Source organism: Antedon bifida, chromosome 6 (genome assembly GCF_963402885.1).
Source record: "Antedon bifida chromosome 6, ecAntBifi1.1, whole genome shotgun sequence".
NCBI lineage: Eukaryota > Metazoa > Echinodermata > Crinoidea > Comatulida > Antedonidae > Antedon > Antedon bifida.
In genome coordinates this window covers 14,788,689-14,809,090 of record NC_136231.1, presented here as the reverse complement: position 1 = coordinate 14,809,090, position 20,402 = coordinate 14,788,689, and the positions used below count along the sequence as shown (strand labels likewise).

At 33.7% G+C, this 20,402-nt stretch overlaps 2 protein-coding genes across 2 annotated transcripts; both read right to left on the bottom strand.

Moving 5' to 3' along the window:
• Window positions 1-134: 134 nt before the first annotated feature.
• Window positions 135-10,013, bottom strand: LOC144845498 (transcription elongation factor 1 homolog). Its single transcript, XM_078702886.1, has 4 exons — window positions 9,866-10,013; window positions 2,705-2,831; window positions 2,530-2,600; window positions 135-2,022 (listed from the first exon to the last, which is right to left on the bottom strand). Exons 2-4 carry the CDS (start codon window positions 2,815-2,817, stop codon window positions 1,958-1,960), a joined length of 249 nt encoding a protein of 82 aa, XP_078559012.1. The 5' UTR covers window positions 2,818-2,831; window positions 9,866-10,013; the 3' UTR covers window positions 135-1,957.
• A 336-nt stretch (window positions 10,014-10,349) lies between these two features.
• On the bottom strand, window positions 10,350-20,040 carry LOC144845427 (phospholipase A-2-activating protein-like). The gene is made up of 10 exons (XM_078702751.1): window positions 19,777-20,040; window positions 18,532-18,725; window positions 17,473-17,694; window positions 16,976-17,279; window positions 16,216-16,385; window positions 15,685-15,842; window positions 15,372-15,591; window positions 14,416-14,613; window positions 13,990-14,151; window positions 10,350-11,937 (listed from the first exon to the last, which is right to left on the bottom strand). The coding sequence occupies exons 1-10, from the start codon at window positions 19,917-19,919 to the stop codon at window positions 11,369-11,371; spliced, it is 2,340 nt and encodes a 779-aa protein (XP_078558877.1). The 5' UTR covers window positions 19,920-20,040; the 3' UTR covers window positions 10,350-11,368.
• Window positions 20,041-20,402: the final 362 nt, after the last annotated feature.

Below are 20,402 nucleotides of genomic sequence, written 5' to 3'. Positions count from 1 at the left end.
TATAATCATTGTTAGAAATATTCTTTTTCTTTGTATTGCTTGAAATCCCTGTCTGTATAAGTATAAAATAAACTACAAACTATTACATTATGTATTTGACTGTAATTATAAATCGATAATAGAATACATGAATATTTGTGTACTGTACATCTTTTATTAACAAATCATTTGTTATACAATAATATACCAAACATAAAATGGAAAAAATTCTCTAAATAAACTTTTGTTTCAAGTGTTTTTCTGTATTCCACCATTTTCCAAGCTGAATTGGTTTTTATACCCCAAATCCCTCCTTAAGCTAGATTTGCATTCTGTTATAAATGTCATGTCAATATCATAAATATAATTGAACAATTTTCCTAAACAAAGTGAATTACATAACTTAAAGATGTTTTGTCCCCACAAAAACATGAAAAATGAAGATTAATAAAATCAGACTTTAAAAATTCACTTCTGTAAAAAAAAACACAAAACTAATTATTTCACTTAAAGAAAGAAGGAAAGTTTAATTTTAACCAAAAACCATTGTCTTGCTTTAAATTTCATCCAGATTTTGGTAAAAGTGAACAACTATTATGCGACATTAAAATGACATATTAAAAAAAATATATATCTTTAACCAAAAACACAGCTTTCCTAAAATTGAATTTTTGAATTAGTGACAATTCTTTGTCAAAATTAAGTACAGTCACACAAACGGTAAATAATTAATTTACTCCTTAAATTGATTAAACTAAGCACACAGCTTTCAACATTTTTTATTACAAATAATACAGTACATAAAATTTCAACACACTTGTTTAAAAATAACTACTTTTTTATACAAAGATTTTCTATGTTGAAAAATGGAAAGTATGACATTCCTTAGTAGTAAACAAAGTCATCTTCAGATAAAAACTCATTTTCTCATATTCCCAATAATCTTCAAATATAATACAAGTTGGTTTCTCAAAAAAATTGACATTTTGGGCCAATATGGTTTCTGAAGCGCTGACAACCAATTTTATTTCAGTGTATAACGAAATGTGGCAGCCTTAAACATATTTTGTATAAATCAGGCTTCCACTACACAATTCTTTTACAGAGAAACAGACATAATTCCTTATTCCAGTAACATTGACAAATATTCCTTAAATAAGCACATTGCTAATAGAGCTACTTAAAAACGAACTGGTCTTTTCTGTGCCGTACCATATAATATCTATTAATCGGTACTTGTAGTATGTGTTAAGCCTATTGTGCCCTATTGCAAACACATATTATAGATGACTATTAGCATAGAGATATTATAGTTATTATACTATAATACATCTATGCGATTAGTTGTGTTCACATTGAAAAACGATGCGATTTTTATATACAAGTTTGGACATAAGACTCTAAGAGGAGTAAAATATAGACTATAGCAATCTCGCCTATTAGACTTCATTTGCAGCATATGTATACAATCTCACTTGAGCCAGTAATAAAACATTACAGCAATACAAGGCCACAATAGCTGGCACTTGGAAATGGAATGAAAGTAATTTGATTGAGCACCAATTTGTTGCCTCAAAATACTGATTATAATTACTGTACCTTGATTCCATTTAATATTCTTTCTTGTCAAGTGTAATTTACCAAAATTAAAGTTATGCTAACCCATTCAAGTTAAGCAAGATAATTTCTTTCTATTTAAAATTTGAGCGACACTTTTTTCATAAGTATAACTCCATACACTTCAACAGTTATACTAACAGCTTCAACTGCTTGGAAACAAAAAAATACTGTTTATACATAATTATTGCCATCAGATGCAATGTATTATTTTACAAACTTCATCACTTCATATTCTACAAAGTGCCAATCATAGACAAGACTGTTCCGGCACTATATGTTAGACAGTAACTGGTACATGTTGACATCAAAGTTCTACGCTAAGGGCAGTGCCATCAATAGGATGGCACGATATCCTATGCTAGGCATTTGCTGACTCGCAGGCATCGATCCAATCACTATAGACATCAACTGATTCAGACAAATCTGTAGTTTGACAAGTTAAAGAACATACGGTACAATATTTTGTTATTATCATTTTAACAACTAGGTACACATGAAATTTGGTTGGTTGGTTTACATTTTGATTTACATGCAAATAGACAATAAAATACAAAAAAAGCGTATCACCAATGAATCTAAAGAGATCTTACGAACTTACTATTAAATACGTGAATTGAATTATAAACAAATAAACGGTAGCATTTAGATTCAGAGTGATCAGTTTACCAGTTTGGCTAAGCTTAAAGAATTTATCAAGAATTTTATTGACGAACATTGCTGTTTTTTCTTTTTTGCTGAATTTTGGCTCAAGTAGGATTACAGAGGTTCCACTCTTCTATCAACCTCCCAAACATCCAATATTGATGGCTATCACCATCAATGATGCTCAGGCTAAATAAAATCATTGTTTCTTCAGTGATGTGCATTTTAGCTAGCTTTTTGTACCTAATATTTTTTGCTATTTTTACATCATTTTTAATTAAAGGATACAATTTATACTAGTCTGGAAATCTTCTGAACAAACTCGACAAGTAATGATTCCTATATTACGCTGACGGTCCCTGAAAAACATAAATAATTAATGAAGTCTTTTTTTATTAATCTTCATTTTTCACATTGTTAAAATACATCTTTAACACTTTACATTAAATTCTGTTACTCTTACATTTTAACTTCACATGCTCTTTCGTGATTGCAAAAAGGGCAAGTGAATTGAGATTCAAGGCCTAGAGTCTTTGCTTTTGCTGGTGGTTTTCTCTTGGATCTTCTGCGTCCCATTTTCTATTGTGAATCTGTAATCCAAAAAAAGAAATGAAATAACAAATGACACCAGTGTATGTAAGCCTAAAACTAACTATAGAATGTCCCATATTTAATCAACATAAATAAAATGAATAACAATCAATGCAACATCAGAATGGATTCCCCATCAGAATCAGCATAAATACAACAGTCATTGCAATACAAAACAATTAATCTTGTCCCTAAATGATAGGAATGAAAGTTTTAATGTATAGACTCTTTATGATCAATATTTGTATTCATCATTTTGTTACTGTATTAACAATTAGCCTTTATCCATGACTTGAACTGACCAGTAATTTTATCTAGGCTAAACAGATAACAGGAATGCAATGTTACTTTATTTCCACACATAACAGGCCTAAATTCTAAATGTTATCAATTCCACCACTAAACTAGATTTAATTTATCACTATGATGAATTATAGGTTATATGCAGCCATGCATTGATTTAAATAAAGATAAATGATTTTTAAAAGATATATGAATTGATTGATTGATTTTGTCAGAATCTTTAATTATTTATAATATATGAAGATAGGATCTTGCTAACGCAAATGGCCGGTATCACAATCCGATCAAAGATCCCTCTGCCTATAATGTCATAAACCACATTTGTTACATAATAATAATAATAATAATAAAGACATAAGTTACTTTTTATATAGATCTCATTATAAATCATGTGTATAATCTATACACTTAAGAACAAGCAATACGGATAATAAGAAAAAATCTTATTTCGTTTCATTTCCCAAGTATTCCCTTGAATGCTATAGACACGGGCACAAACCACCGAGCCATACACAACTGTTGAAGAAAGATTCCTCCGTGTATTTACTATGTAGTAACCACTTTGGTGCAGATAGATTATTACATACCGCAATGAATTATAACTTTTTACTACATGATGACATCTTTAAACATTTAAAAAAATGATGCATTGTCAAAGTAACTAACTTTAATATATGAACATTTTAAAGAAGAATGTTAATGTTTAGGTTGATATTTCGGCTCAAGAAAATGTCATAGTTTGATTGTCGAAAATAATTTTTACAAATTTAATATGCAACTAGAATTTAATTCGTCACTTTGACGAATTATAGGTGATCATTTTTATCATTTTACTGAAATTAATTTTTTTTTAAACATGCACGTACGTTAACATACGATCGGAAAATGTTGATGTATGCCATCCTATTATATGCTTATAGTGCTGAGTTGTGCCTATATGCCATATACAATATGTACAGTATATACTGTATATCTACAGTGTAGCATAGGTGAAATTACGGGACACATGTTCTAATTTTTTGGCATGATGACGTTATCAAACTAAACTTTAAGATGACAATTTCGAAAGATAATTAATTGAGCAAAAAACTATAAGATTTGGAAAAAAATTTGGCACGTAGAAGCGCTGTGCGCGCTCTTTGAATTGTGTATAACTTTGACGAAAAATATGAAAAAACTACTTTTTCACTTCAACTGGCCATATGTTAACGTCACAACATCCGATAGGCTTAATTTTTATATGAATTAATATCTACATTTCATCAGCTTTCATAATAAATTATAATCATCAAGGTAACCTTCAATTCTGAAGAGCTGTAAGATATTCAAATTTACTGCGAAGGTGAAATTACACGAACTACGTTATTCAAGTTTTTACGCGTGATGACGTCATTAAAATGAAGATAGTGTCAACTCATGATAAAGATAATTAATTAAGCAAGCACATACTGAAAGTTGTGCGAAATTCGAGCACACATAACCAAGATGCGCTCTGTTGAATGTGATAATCTACACAAAAAGATAACAAATCCTAATTTTTAAATTCAAGTGGCCATTTGATGACGTCAAAACATTTTGTACGTAAAATGTGTACATGAATTCATATCTACAACTCAATGGCTTCCAGAATAAGTTAAAAAAATCGGGGGTCATCTTGCATTCTGAAGAATTATTTTCATTTTAAAAAAGACCTATTTTTCACCATTTTCAGAACTTTTGTAAAATAAATGTGCGCATTTTGTCATTTTTAACGTGCTCGTATAGCGTTATTTTAAGTCGGAACTGACTCAAATTTGGTGAATGTACTAAGGATGGTGAGTAGAATGAGATTTGTAAAAAAAATTCATATTTTTTACGCTTTTTAAGTATCGCGCGTGCAAAAACGCATTTTTGCGCAGTAATTTTTTGAAACACGCAAATGGCCTAATTCATGCTCTAAATTGATCAAAACTTAATTTTGAGCGTTTTAAATTTTTAACGCGCGATATCACGCGCATGAACCTACGTGTGCGTGCGTTTTTATTTGCTAATATTTTTACCCTTGATCTGAAGTTTACGTGTAGTGAATTTCATTAATATGTGATAATGAATTATGGAGATATGATTGATAATGTGATTTCGCAAAATGGCGTATAAATGTCGTCACGGATGAGTGATCACGCTGGAAAGCTTATTAGGATTAAGTTGTATTATTTGAAAGATATTCTGAAATTTTTGTAATCATTGACATTAAACTTTTTGAGATAATTGTTACACAAAATAGTGTACAGAAACAATAAAAAGAAAAAAAATAATAAAAAAACTAGAATTTAATTCGTCACTTTGACAAATTATAGGTGATCATTTTTATCATTTTACTGAAATTAATTTTTTTTTAAACATGCACGTACGTTAACATACGATCGGAAAATGTTGATGTATGCCATCCTATTATATGCTTATAGTGCTGAGTTGTGCCTATATGCCATATACAATATGTACAGTATATACTGTATATCTATATACAGTGTAGCATAGGTGAAATTGCGGGACACATGTTCTAATTTTTTGGCATGATGACGTTATCAAACTAAACTTTAAGATGACAATTTCGAAAGATAATTAATTGAGCAAAAAAATATAAGATTTGGAAAAAAATTTGGCACGTAGAAGCGCTGTGCGCGCTCTTTGAATTGTGTATAACTTTGACGAAAAATATGAAAAAACTACTTTTTCACTTCAACTGGCCATATGTTAACGTCACAACATCCGATAGGCTTAATTTTTATATGAATTAATATCTACATTTCATCAGCTTTCATAATAAATTATAATCATCAAGGTAACCTTCAATTCTGAAGAGCTGTAAGATATTCAAATTTACTGCGAAGGTGAAATTACACGGCCTACGTTATTCAAGTTTTTACGCGTGATGACGTCATTAAAATGAAGATAGTGTCAACTCATGATAAAGATAATTAATTAAGCAAGCACATACTGAAAGTTGTGCGAAATTCGAGCACACATAACCAAGATGCGCTCTGTTGAATGTGATAATCTACACAAAAAGATAACAAATCCTAATTTTTAAATTCAAGTGGCCATTTGATGACGTCAAAACATTTTGTACGTAAAATGTGTACATGAATTCATATCTACAACTCAATGGCTTCCAGAATAAATTAAAAAAATCGGGGGTCATCTTGCATTCTGAAGAATTATTTTCATTTTAAAAAAGACCTATTTTTCACCATTTTCAGAACTTTTGTAAAATAAATGTGCGCATTTTGTCATTTTTAACGTGCTCGTATAGCGTTATTTTAAGTCGGAACTGACTCAAATTTGGTGAATGTACTAAGGATGGTGAGTAGAATGAGATTTGTAAAAAAAATTCATATTTTTTACGCTCTTTAAGTATCGCGCGCGCAAAAACGCATTTTTGCGCAGTAATTTTTTGAAACACGCAAATGGCCTAATTCATGCTCTAAATTGATCAAAACTTAATTTTGAGCGTTTTAAATTTTTAACGCGTGATATCACGCGCATGAACCTACGTGCGCGTGCGTTTTTATTTGCTAATATTTTTACCCTTGATCTGAAGTTTAAGTGTAGTGAATTTCATTAATATGTGATAATGAATTATGGAGATATGATTAATAATGTGATTTCGCAAAATGGCGTATAAATGTCGTCACGGATGAGTGATCACGCTGGAAAGCTTATTAGGATTAAGTTGTATTATTTGAAAGATATTCTGAAATTTTTGTAATCATTGACATTAAACTTTTTGAGATAATTGTTACACAAAATAGTGTACAGAAACAATAAAAAGAAAAAAAATAACTAGAATTTAATTCGTCACTTTGACGAATTATAGGTGATCATTTTTATCATTTTACTGAAATTAATTTTTTTTAAACATGCACGTACGTTAACATACGATCGGAAAATGTTGATGTATGCCATCCCATTATACGCTTATAGTGCTGAGTTGTGCCTATATGCCATATGTACAGTATATACTGTATATCTATATACAGTGTAGCATAGGTGAAATTACGGGACACACATGTTCTAATTTTTTGGCATGATGACGTTATCAAACTAAACTTTAAGATGACGATTTCGAAAGATAATTAATTGAGCAAAAAATAATAAGATTTGGAAAAAAATTTGGCACGTAGAAGCGCTGTGCGCGCTCTTTGAAATGTGTATAACTTTGACGAAAAATATGAAAAAACTACTTTTTCACTTCAACTGGCCATATGTTAACGTCACAACATCCGATAGGCTTAATTTTTATATGAATTAATATCTACATTTCATCAGCTTTCATAATAAATTATAATCATCAAGGTAACCTTCAATTCTGAAGAGCTGTAAGATATTCAAATTTACTGCGAAGGTGAAATTACACGGCCTACGTTATTCAAGTTTTTACGCGTGATGACGTCAATAAAATGAAAATAGTGTCAACTTATGATAAAGATAATTAATTAAGCAAGCACATACTGAAATTTGTGCGAAATTCGAGCACACATAACCAAGATGCGCTCTGTTGAATGTGATAATCGACACAAAAAGATAACAAATCCTAATTTTTAAATTCAAGTGGCCATTTGATGACGTCAAAACATTTTGTACGTCAAATGTGTACATGAATTCATATCTACAACTCAATGGCTTCCAGAATAAGTTAAAAAAATCGGGGGTCATCTTGCATTCTGGAGAATTATTTTCATTTTAAAAAAGACCTATTTTTCACCATTTTCAGAACTTTTGTAAAATTAATGTGCGCATGTTGTCATTTTTAACGTGCTCGTATAGCGTTATTTTAAGTCGGAACTGACTCAAATTTGGTGAATGTACTAAGGATGGTGAGTAGAATGAGATTTGTAAAAAAAATTAATATTTTTTACGCTTTTTAAGTATCGCGCGCGCAAAATTTTTTTTTGCGCAGTAATTTTTGGAAACACGCAAATGGCCTAATTCATGCTCTAAATTGATCAAAACTTAATTTTGAACGTTTTAAATTTTTAACGCGCGATTTCACGCGCATGACCCTACGTGTGCGTGCGTTTTTATTTGCTAATATTTTTACCCTTGACCTGAAGTTTATGTGTAGTGAATTTCATTAATATGTGATAATGAATTATGGAGATATGATTGATAATGTGATTTCGCAAAATGGCGTATAAATGTCGTCACGGATGAGTGATCACGCTGGAAAGCTTATTAGGATTAAGTTATATTATTTGAAAGATATTCTGAAATTTTGGTAATCATTGACATTAAACTTTTTGAGATAATTGTTACACAAAATAGTGTACAGAAACAATAAAAAGAAAAAAAAAATAATAAAGATTTTATACAATAACAATAGGTGATCATTTTATTCTAAATGATCACCTAATAAAAAAAAAAAAAATAATAATAAAGATTTTATACAATAACAATAGGTGATCATTTTATTCTAAATGATCACCTAATTAATCATGACTTAATCAACTTTTTTTCTCTTAATTTCATAATAAATCATACATATGGTACATAAACTATAAGAAAATGAAATGCAAAATAGGGGTTCCCAAGCATTCGGACGATCTATTTAATTTAAATATTTAGCATATTTTCACCATTTTGTTACACGTTCGCAGCCTGTCACTTTTTTTTATAACACCATTTCGAGTTGAAAAGTGAATAAAATATGATGAAATTATTAAAGATTAAAGGTTGTAAAAGAGAAATTGGGCATAGAGTTTAGTGTTTAATGCGCAGTGCGCATGCAAAAATCGGTGCACTCATGTAATAATGGCAATTTTTTAAACGCTTAAAATTGCCTGAAACGGACTCTAATTTCATCGAAAAACAATTTTTAAAATGTTAAGCGCGCGTACGCATGCGTTATATGCGCTACGCACATACCGCTAATTGTATTGCCATATGATGAAATATGACCAGAAATTTAGTTACCAAATTTGGTTTAATTATGATACATGCTTGTGAAGATATGATTCCAAACGTGATTTTGTTAAATCGCATATAGTAATAGACCGTGTAATTTGTTATTGCGCACTGTGAAAAGATAATCACATCGATTCCTGGCCATAAGGAATATACATATATATGAAAAAATGTGGCTAGATGAAATTGATCTCAAGATAATTGACGAACAAAATAGTGCTAAGGAAAGAATAAATAGGCCTAAATTATATGCATGATAATGCATATAATTATAAATAACCTAGGCCTACCTAATAAAATATCTTGAATTATGCCTACTAGCCTATGTGGCCTAGAGGGGTCAGGGCTAGGCCTCCTACTAGGCCATATTTACACAAAAAAATTTACAAGTAAATATATTTACAAAAAAACCTAGATATGTTAGGACGAAGTTTTATTATCATCCTCAAAAAACTACAAATCAAAATAGCTAACAAGTAACATGCCGTCCTAGACCTAGCTAGGCCTAGCCCATCAGCACTCCACCAACCAGAGGCAGTTGATACTGCGCCATGACATGCGGCCTAGACCGCCTCAATTCTACGAATGGATGTAAGGCCGCCCTAGTCTAGGCCGGACGGTCTAGGTAGGGCCAGGCCTAGCAGCTAGCTAGGCCCTAGCTAGCTAGGCTAGGCTAGAGCTTTCATATAAATATGTACTGGGTTTTTATACCGTAATAAAACACAAGATAATTAGAAAAAAAATCAAATTTTACAGAATCACTATATTCTTTTCAAGCATCACTTACTTTATATAACGAATATATTAAATTGTAAATGAATAAATGTGAAATTAGCCCTAGAATATGGTCAATCAATCCTCTTCTGACACAGAGAGCAGCAACGTGTTTTTTCGCCAACTGGTCGTTTTATAAAAACCAAACACTCAACAATTGCCAGACTATTGCGATAGTTTGCCCTTTCCAGCGATGTCATCATCACTCGCACCGTTTTCAATGAGTTGCATCATCCAATGTGTTTTACATATCAAAGATCTTTTTGTTTGTCTTTTGTACTACTATCTATTATAATTATTTAATTGTAGTACAATTAAATAATTATAATATATAGAAATTATCTACTATTAAGGATTAATACATTATTACTGTATTGAACAATGTGTACCATCAATATGAGTGTTTCATTTTTTTAGCAAAATGTTATTGGTTATGAGCTTATTTTGGTAGTTTCTGTATATTATTATACAATAAAACAACAACTGTTTCTTTATTTGAATTTAATTCTTTATAACAAATCTGAAAATGTTAACATGGTATAAACTATAAATTATTTCCAATATTTTTTTATACTGTATTCTTATTTTATTCATTTATTTTTGGTAATAGTTTTTTTTTTTCAGGAAAATGGCATACCACGTCTAATTCATTATTCAAATATATTTTTAAACAATGTACGCATTATGGGGAAAAAACATATACATACATACTTTTAAATAATGTCCAATGGGCTTGGCTTAAAGATGTATTGTCCCCCTGAAAAAATAATTCTGAACACAATTTTTGTTGAATATGCAATTTTAATGTAACATAATAGTTATCTACTTTGACCAAAAATTGGATCGAAAAAAAATGTATTTACATGAAAAAACTGTATTTTATAGCAGAAAAATGATCAAATTGGCTGCCAGCCAATGGGTTTTTGGTTGAATTTAACCATTTATGTTGCCACTTTATAAGTGAAAACATTATTTTGTTTCTGTTTTTTTTCTACAGAAATAATTAACTTCATTAAAACTACAAAATAACATATTCAAAGTCTAATTTAATTAATCTTAATTTTTCATGTTTTTGGGGGACAATACATCTTTAATGTACATTTAAGAAGTAAAAAAGTTGCAAAATACTACAATAACATTGCAGGTCATAGCTTTTACAAAAAAGCCTATGCCATTTTAAGTATGTTTTTTTTTTCGTTTCCGTGGGCTTTTGTAGGCTTTGATGGGTTGTTCAATCAATTCCAATGTGTAAATTGGGCAATTTATTTTATAGATACTTCTTATTATATGGTAGTGATATTACATATACATATATGGGCACATCACATTTTTTTGTCACATAAAGTTTAAGTGTGTTGACAGAGCTTTATGATTTAACAATATCAATAGGGTTGAATATAATCTTAGCATTATAAATGTTTTAATAAACAAGGAGTTAGATGTATTACAGTATAGATCTGAAACCCAGACACAATTATTAATAGACTAAAATTGTTAGCCTCAAATTACCAGGTTTCTACTGTAGTATTTCTGATAAACCCTTAGCAGAATCTATCAATTTTTGTACAGTAGTTTTACTTTGTAATCGATTAATAGTTTGAGCAATTTCTAAAGACTTAGCAAGTGACTTTGAATCGTCATCGTTATGTGTTAATGTACCTAAAGCAACCACTAATCTAAAGTTAGCTTCATCTTCTTGTTCTACTTCTAGCACTGTTGCTACAGCAGACAGCAGTTCAAACTTAGCCTCTGCATTCTGCTCACTGTGTTGTTGTACGGCATAATTCAGTAGCACGGATGACAATGCTATTTGTAAGTTCTTATTTTTAATACTTTTACAGTCCATAAGTAATGTAGTGATCTCTTCTCGACTGTTTTTCAGCAAGTTAGAACCAGTATCGCATTGGAATGCATTGCATAGTGTTCTGAATACTAGCATTTTATTAGCTGTTTTACAATTGATGGACGTAACTTGCTGAATGTAAGAGATGAAGGATGTGCCATCTTGTTTATTACAGAAACACTTGTTGACAAATTGGTTACGGATGCATAACCGTAGAATGTCTAGGACTGGGAAAACTTGATCTGGAAATAAAATTAATATAATAAAATAATTAAATTTAATTAATACCAAAAGCAAGAATTGTAATAACAACACCTGTGCATGTTTATAAACTAAATATGTTATATTCTTCTACTATGACAAATTCAGAAATTGGATCAGGGATGGAAGCTATCACAACACACTCCTGGTTTGTAGGCATATGTACTGATACTGGTTTTACTCTTGTAATTTCAATTCTTGATACATCTTGCTATTTATAAAAGAATGGCCAAACCATTGTAGGTCACTGTTGGATGAATGTTGGAACTTTTCACCCCCAAAGACACCTATTCACCCTCAAAGACACCTACTCACCCTCAAAGACACCTACTCACCCTCAAAGACACCTACTCACCCTCAAAGACACCTACTCACCCTCAAAGACACCTACTCACCCTCAAAGACACCTACTCACCCTCAAAGACACCTACTCACCCTCAAAGACACCTACTCACCCTCAAAGACACCTACTCACCCTCAAAGACACCTACTCACCCTCAAAGACACCTACTCACCCTCAAAGACACCTACTCACCCTCAAAGACACCTACTCACCCTCAAAGACACCTACTCACCCTCAAAGACACCTACTCACCCTCAAAGACACCTACTCACCCTCAAAGACACCTACTCACCCTCAAAGACACCTACTCACCCTCAAAGACACCTACTCACCCTCAAAGACACCTACTCACCCTCAAAGACACCTACTCACCCTCAAAGACACCTACTCACCCTCAAAGACACCTACTCACCCTCAAAGACACCTACTCACCCTCAAAGACACCTACTCACCCTCAAAGACACCTACTCACCCTCAAAGACACCTACTCACCCTCAAAGACACCTACTCACCCTCAAAGACACCTACTCACCCTCAAAGACACCTACTCACCCTCAAAGACACCTACTCACCCTCAAAGACACCTACTCACCCTCAAAGACACCTACTCACCCTCAAAGACACCTACTCACCCTCAAAGACACCTACTCACCCTCAAAGACACCTACTCACCCTCAAAGACACCTACTCACCCTCAAAGACACCTACTCACCCTCAAAGACACCTACTCACCCTCAAAGACACCTATTCACCGTCAAAGACACCTACTCACCCTCAAAGACACCTACTCACCCTCAAAGACACCTATTCACCCTCAAAGACACCTACTCACCCTCAAAGACACCTACTCACCCTCAAAGACACCTACTCACCCTCAAAGACACCTACTCACCCTCAAAGACACCTATTCACCCTCAAAGACACCTACTCACCCTCAAAGACACTTACTCACCCTCAAAGACACTTACTCACCCTCAAAGACACCTACTCACCCTCAAAGACACCTACTCACCCTCAAAGACACCTACTCACCCTCAAAGACACCTACTCACCCTCAAAGACACCTACTCACCCTCAAAGACACCTATTCACCCTCAAAGACACCTACTCACCCTCAAAGACACCTACTCACCCTCAAAGACACCTACTCACCCTCAAAGACACCTACTCACCCTCAAAGACACCTATTCACCCTCAAAGACACCTATTCACCCTCAAAGACACCTACTCACCCTCAAAGACACCTATTCACCCTCAAAGACACCTACTCACCCTCAAAGACACCTACTCACCCTCAAAGACACCTACTCACCCTCAAAGACACCTACTCACCCTCAAAGACACCTACTCACCCTCAAAGACACCTACTCACCCTCAAAGACACCTATTCACCCTCAAAGACACCTATTCACCCTCAAAGACACCTACTCACCCTCAAAGACACCTACTCACCCTCAAAGACACCTACTCACCCTCAAAGACACCTATTCACCCTCAAAGACACCTATTCACCCTCAAAGACACCTATTCACCCTCAAAGACACATATTCACCCTCAAAACACCTATTCACCCTCAAAGACACCTACAGTATTCACCCTCAAAGACACCTATTCACCCTCAAAACACCTATTCACAGACAGTGAAAGCATTCTTGATAATTATTGGCAATGTACGTAAAAAATATATTACCTTGAGGCCATTTGAGAGCCTTTTGTAGTATTTTCACCTGGTCTAAAGTTGGAGATGAGTTAGCATCATTTAGCTTTTCTACCATTAATTTTAACTGTGATATATCTGATTGTTCCAATTTATATTCATTTGCTATACTCTCATTTAACTCTGTTAGTTTTCCTGTAAAAGAGGCAGATGTATACAGTAATTAAGAACAAGAAATATCTTCTTATTCAAAAGCCCGGAAGCAATGTATTGTTTACAGTAAAGACAGAAGTCCTAAAAATCTTGATACAACAAATAAAATTATAAATTTTCATTTTATACACATATTTCACGTAAATAATAAGTCATTTAAATTACTCGGCTTTAAATTTATGGCGAATAAATCTCTGTATGACTGATTGAGTGAAATGCCTCTAAGAAACACAAAACAATTCCTACCAATTATCTGTTGCAAATTTGCAGTGTCAAACGTGATGTAGCTTGTCTTGGGGAAGTATATATTTCTATGAGGTGCTGGTTGAGTTTCCATAGGCACAGACGATGCAGGTATGTGTCTAGAGCCACCTGTGAATGGGTCTCCACCAGCTGTTGGTTGCTGAACACCTGCTCCTCCTCCAGGTACATATCGTCCACCTCCTGAACAAGGCAAAATCAAATAAATCATGATTCAGTCTTGGTGGTGATTTCAGTATCATAATACAGTCAATTCTCCCAAAGAAGACTCATTTGGGACATTCCTAATCAGAGCACACCTCTATTAAAAGGACACTGTGAAATTAATAAGGGACAATATATGTTTTAACATAAACGACTCCTATTCTGGTGGCACCCTTATTAAGAGGACGCTTTGTTGGGTCATGAAGCTGTTACCTTAAAGGTTCTGCTGTCACTCTGTTGTTACATAAACCATTCTGATACCTCACTTACACGAAGGTATTATTGGAAAAGCAACAGTTTGCCATATATTCTACATGGAACATTTTGCATGAAAATTGTTTATACAGTATAATATTTTCAATTTATATAGCGCCATTCCAATGATCCTTGCTCATGGTCCTGTTACATTTTTCAACTACATGCTTCTCCCCTATGTCATGTCATATCAGTGCTACCAATTCTAGCACTCATTTTTCTGTCAACAACAGTGAATGTGTGAGTTAGTATACTGGGGCAACCCCCTACTCGTCTCGATAGATGTACTAAGTTCTTTAAAGTGCACATGAATGTACACTGGACCTATGGTTTATAGTCTGAGAAGACTTGTTCTACCACCAGAACCATGGAGCATGTGAGCCTCCAACCCTTGCCGATGACTATGGATTACTGAACCACTGTCTTAACCGCTCTGCCACTCACTCACTCACTATACTAGTATTTGAAAAAGATTGATTAACCTGTGAATGGATCTGAATAAGTTGGTGCAGCCGATCCCAGTGTTACACCAGCAGTATTTGAGATAATAAAGTTAGCGACTTGTTCTAAGTAAGCTTGACTAAGTTCATGCTGGTGTATAAACTGTTGAGCTACATGCCACGGGTCATCCGCTACGTTGTAAGGCAGCTTCAACTCTGGTCGACCTTCTTCAATATCAACTGAAAACACATAATCATACTCCTGGAAAAGAAACAAACAATCAATTGATATTTTCAAAGTTGTTTGTATGCAAGAATTCAGAATGTATTGAAAAAACCAAAATAAGTAACTTACTTTTCCTTCATACATGACCTTTTGACCTGCTGTTTGCTTGCCGTCGTTGGAGCCCACTACATCCCCTATCTTGGTCCATTTGCATTCTGATTGACTCCAAGAGTATGCTTCAACATTATCCCCAACTTTAACCAACTTAGTTTGCCCATCTTTCTTCCCTTTAGAAAATAATAACAAATTTCAGTTCCATACTTTTAAATTCTGTGTTTTTTTGCCACATCCAAAGTATTTAACAAGAGTGAAAGTCGCTGTCGTCCAGAGAGGTGGCAATCCCAGTTCAAAGGACAATAAAAAACAAGATGCTCTACCCAAATCGAAATCCGAAAGCTCTGTCTACACTATCAAATTTGACGAACATGATAAAGATATTGTAGAACACATTTCTTAAGCTCTTTCTATACTATCAAACTTTATGCAACAAAAAAATGTATGGACATGATCATATCACTACCATATTTGGGCACATCACACTTTTTTTGTCAAACAAGTGTAGAGGAACACAGGACCCATGGATCCACTGCACTCACTCACCTGGATTAATAAGATCATCTTTTCCAGGAAGGTCCTCAGGTCGAATGCCTCCAAGATCACTTGATTGAACAGGAATAGCCGAGGATGCTACTTGTTGGTTGAACAATTCCACTTCATCTGCACTAGCCTTCCTAGAATGATCTCTGGTAAACACCCGTGCCATGTTATCACTGTGTATATAATAACAGGTAATCAATTTACAAACTGAGATAGGCAAAGCTTGTAAATACAGTTGAACCTCTCTTTGGGACCCCTATTCAGGGGACACCCATATTAAGAGACATGAAAGGAACAAAGAGAAACATTTTAACACTACAGCCAACCTCTATTCATGGGACATCACTTTATTGGGTCCTGAAGGTGTTCACTTAATAGGGACTGTATTTTGTATTATTTAATGAAACAAACTCCCTTGCATACTACAGTTTATTGATGTTTATGAGTACCAACCTTTTAAAATATTAAAAAGTGGACTCTCCATTTTTACAATTAGAGGTAACAATTTGTAAAATGAAATATCGATTTAAAAGATGATTTTTTACTCTTTTAACCATTATTTTAGAGAATTAATGAAAATATAAATCAAGGCAATGGCTGCGACACGATCAGTTCTGCACCCCTTAACAGAAACTGCGCCGTAGAGAATATGTACATAGTACAGTACTGTTGGTATTTGTCGCAGCCAGACATAAGATCAAAGGACTGTTACAAGTTCCTATCTTGGCAAAGATTGTTGTTAGATTGCCTTGTATAAGCATACCTAGATCCAGCAGCAATATCGCCATTGGGAAGACAAGTAACACACCACACAGACTGAGCAGGTAGAGTTATGGTCTGGTGACACTGTCCATCCCGCCACACACGCACGGTTCGATCTTCCCCTGATGAGACAAAATCTTCACCGTTTGGCAAGAGGGCGATACTGTACACGAACCCTGTATGACCTTTATATTCAAACATGCATTCTCCGCTTATGGTCCATCGCCGTATAGTAGTGTCATTACTGGATGAAAGAAACTGGGTCTCAGAAAGAATGGCAATTGCACGAACACAATCAGTATGACCTGAAAAAATCAATAATATATACAGTAAAACTGTTTTTTCCTTGGACATGCTTACTTACTTGCTACTTGTCTTGTTCCCATTATTGTGATTGATAGTGAGACCAGCAATTTATGTTCTCCATATACTGTATATTGTTTTCATTTTTTCACATATTTCCCACCCATACAGATGTTTTCATTAAAACAATCTTACCTTTAAGAGTCTGTTGACATTTGCCAGCTCTCCATGCCTTTATAGTTTTATCAGCTGAACCTGTTAACATGATACCATTGGCTGGAATGATTGCAACTGCCCATACTGTAGCTTCGTGCCCTTTCAATGTCATTACATTATTTTCATTCAACCAGACTTTAGCTGTCGTATCCCAAGATCCACTTAGTAATGTGCCAAATTTACCAGCTGCCAGGCAACACACTATAAACAATATCAAATTCACATTTTAAATAAAGTATTGTTGTAAAAATGTAGATACATTCTTAAAGTCGGCCCCACGTCAAGTCGGCTCAAAGTCAAGTCGGCCCCAAGTCAAGTCGGCCCCAAGTCAAGTCGGCCTCAAGTCAACTCGGCCTCACGTCATCTCGGCCTCAAGCCAACTCGGCCTCACGTCAACTCGGCTAAATACTAATCAGTCAATTCAGCCCCATTAAAGTATAGAACGCAAAAAGTGCTAATAGCTAATATTATAATGGCAAGATTAGTAAGGTTAGGCCTACACATAGGCCTAGACAAAATAAAACGGAAAATTCAAAATAAATTATAAGAACACACTCGGTTGTTTTTTGTTTAATTGATAGGTAGTATTTATTTAAATATTATTAGTTGTGATGTTATTGTTTAGTCTCAGTATGTGTTTGTTATGTAGGCCTAGGCCTATATAGCTTATTTTGATATGAATCGAAATATTCTTAGATAGATAGATAATTATTAGATTACAGTAAAATAAAAATGTTATAATAATAATATATTTAAAATTATATTATAATTTTATCAATTCGCTTCACTTTTTGCGTTCCATACTTTATTGGGGCCCCGAGTTGACAGATTAGTTTTTGGCCGAGTTGACGTGGGGGCGAGTTGAAGTGGGGCCGACTTGACATGGGGCCGACTTGACTTTGGCCGAGACTGTTTAGGGCCGGGTTGGATCGAATTCTTCTTAAACAATGTAAACTTTTTAGTAGCGATTGTCAAGATATTTAGGAGGCCCTGCAAGTAATATGCACAACAAGAAACAAAACCCATAAACTTGTTTACCTGTGTTAACATGGCCTTTAAGTGTATATACTGGTAGAACACTGTCCAATGTATAAGCATTGATATTGTAATCATTGCTACCTGTCATAATAAGGCCTGTTGGGTACTTGTCCGATGGCGGTAGAACACAAAGGGAGCTTACAAAATTCTCATGACCTCTCATACTCAGTCCTTCAAAGTATGAGGCTCCCTCACTGAAAAAGAAACAAATTAAAATATTGTATTATTAATATATTAGCAATTTCATCCATTTTGGATAAAAAATTAAATGGGCTACGCTATGGAAGATTATATGGGCACAGTTATTTTTGTAATATTATTTTCTATTGTTTTTTATGGACAAGGTCGGCCGTGCACCTTCATTCTTTTGTCTATCATCGGCAAAGGCGATAGAAAACTTTATATATATAGATAATATGACAGTAAGAAGATAAATAAAAAGATAATAAAAAAGAGATCATCATTAAATTATATGCTAGACCTAGGCCTATTATATTAAAAAGGCTAATTAAATTAATAAAATTAATAATAATATTTAAGAGAAATTAAAGATGTATTGTCCCTTGAAACACAAAAAAATGAAGGTCAAAATATTCTAAATTTTAATTGGCCATATAAAAGTAATATTGAAGTTATTCACTTTAAGTCGAAAATTCAAGCCAAAAGCAACAAGTTTACGTAATTAACAGGTAAATTAGTTTGATTACATTTCGTCTGGAAAATTGTCGCAAGCGAAAGTAAACAAAGATTTCAAACCACGAGTACGCATTATGCATATGCTAATTAGGATTGTTTACAACTCGCCACACGGTTGAGAAGGTATTTTCACACAGATCGTGAGGAAGTTTTATGATTATGCATACAGAGTAGCCAAACAAGCGCGTTTCATTATGGGATATGTTTTGATCGAAAACTTTGACTGGAAGTCAAAGTTATTATTTTTTTTTTTAAACGTCTGTATTTCAGTTAAATGATTTTTTTTTCGACAAATTTTTGGTGATAGTTAATAACTATTATGATACTTAAAAATGACCCACCTTTTTTCGAAATCTGTTATTTTTTATTTTTTTGGAATTAGTCAAACTTAAAGGGACAATATACATCTTTAATTAATTTTTTATAAATTAATAAATTATTTTAATAACAAACATCTATCACTACTGCCTAGTCTAGGACTAATCCAATGTTTCAGTCATAGATAGTAGGCGCTTTAGTGTACGTAGGCCTAGGCTTAGGCGGACGTACCTTGACTTCACCCATAGCCGGGATGTCCGGTCGCGGGAAGCCGTAAGAATACTTGATTCAGAAGGATGAGTACCGGCAGAAATTGCACGAACATCTCCCTCATGACCAACGAGTGAACACGAAAATGTAAATGATGGTTCCATTGTACAGATAGATATGAGTGTATTGATTTCAATTGTTAATTTCCTTTTGGCAAACTAACACTAAAAATTAAAAACAAAACAAAGACCACAAAAAGACTGGAAAATTCGGTTTGTACGTCACTTCTTCTACGGCACGGTTGCCTTGAAAAATCAGCGCCCTCTGTGGAGCTAGAACATTTTTGACGTAATCTCTTATCATTAGATGATTGACATAATACAATTTTAGAATTCAGATAAAAACATTTCTATTTCTATCAGACGGATATATTTAAAACATGTGCGTCTATTTATGTAAGCCTAAATTCCACGTGCTTTTGTTGTAGGCCCAATTGATCGATCACATCCATTCCATGCTTTCAGCGCTTGGGACTATTCCATTGTTAGGATTCGAAAATTTTGGAAGACATTAATGAAATCAAAGCATTACTCATAATGTACAATAAATATTAATTATTATTGTCGTTCAGAAAAAAATGAATACAC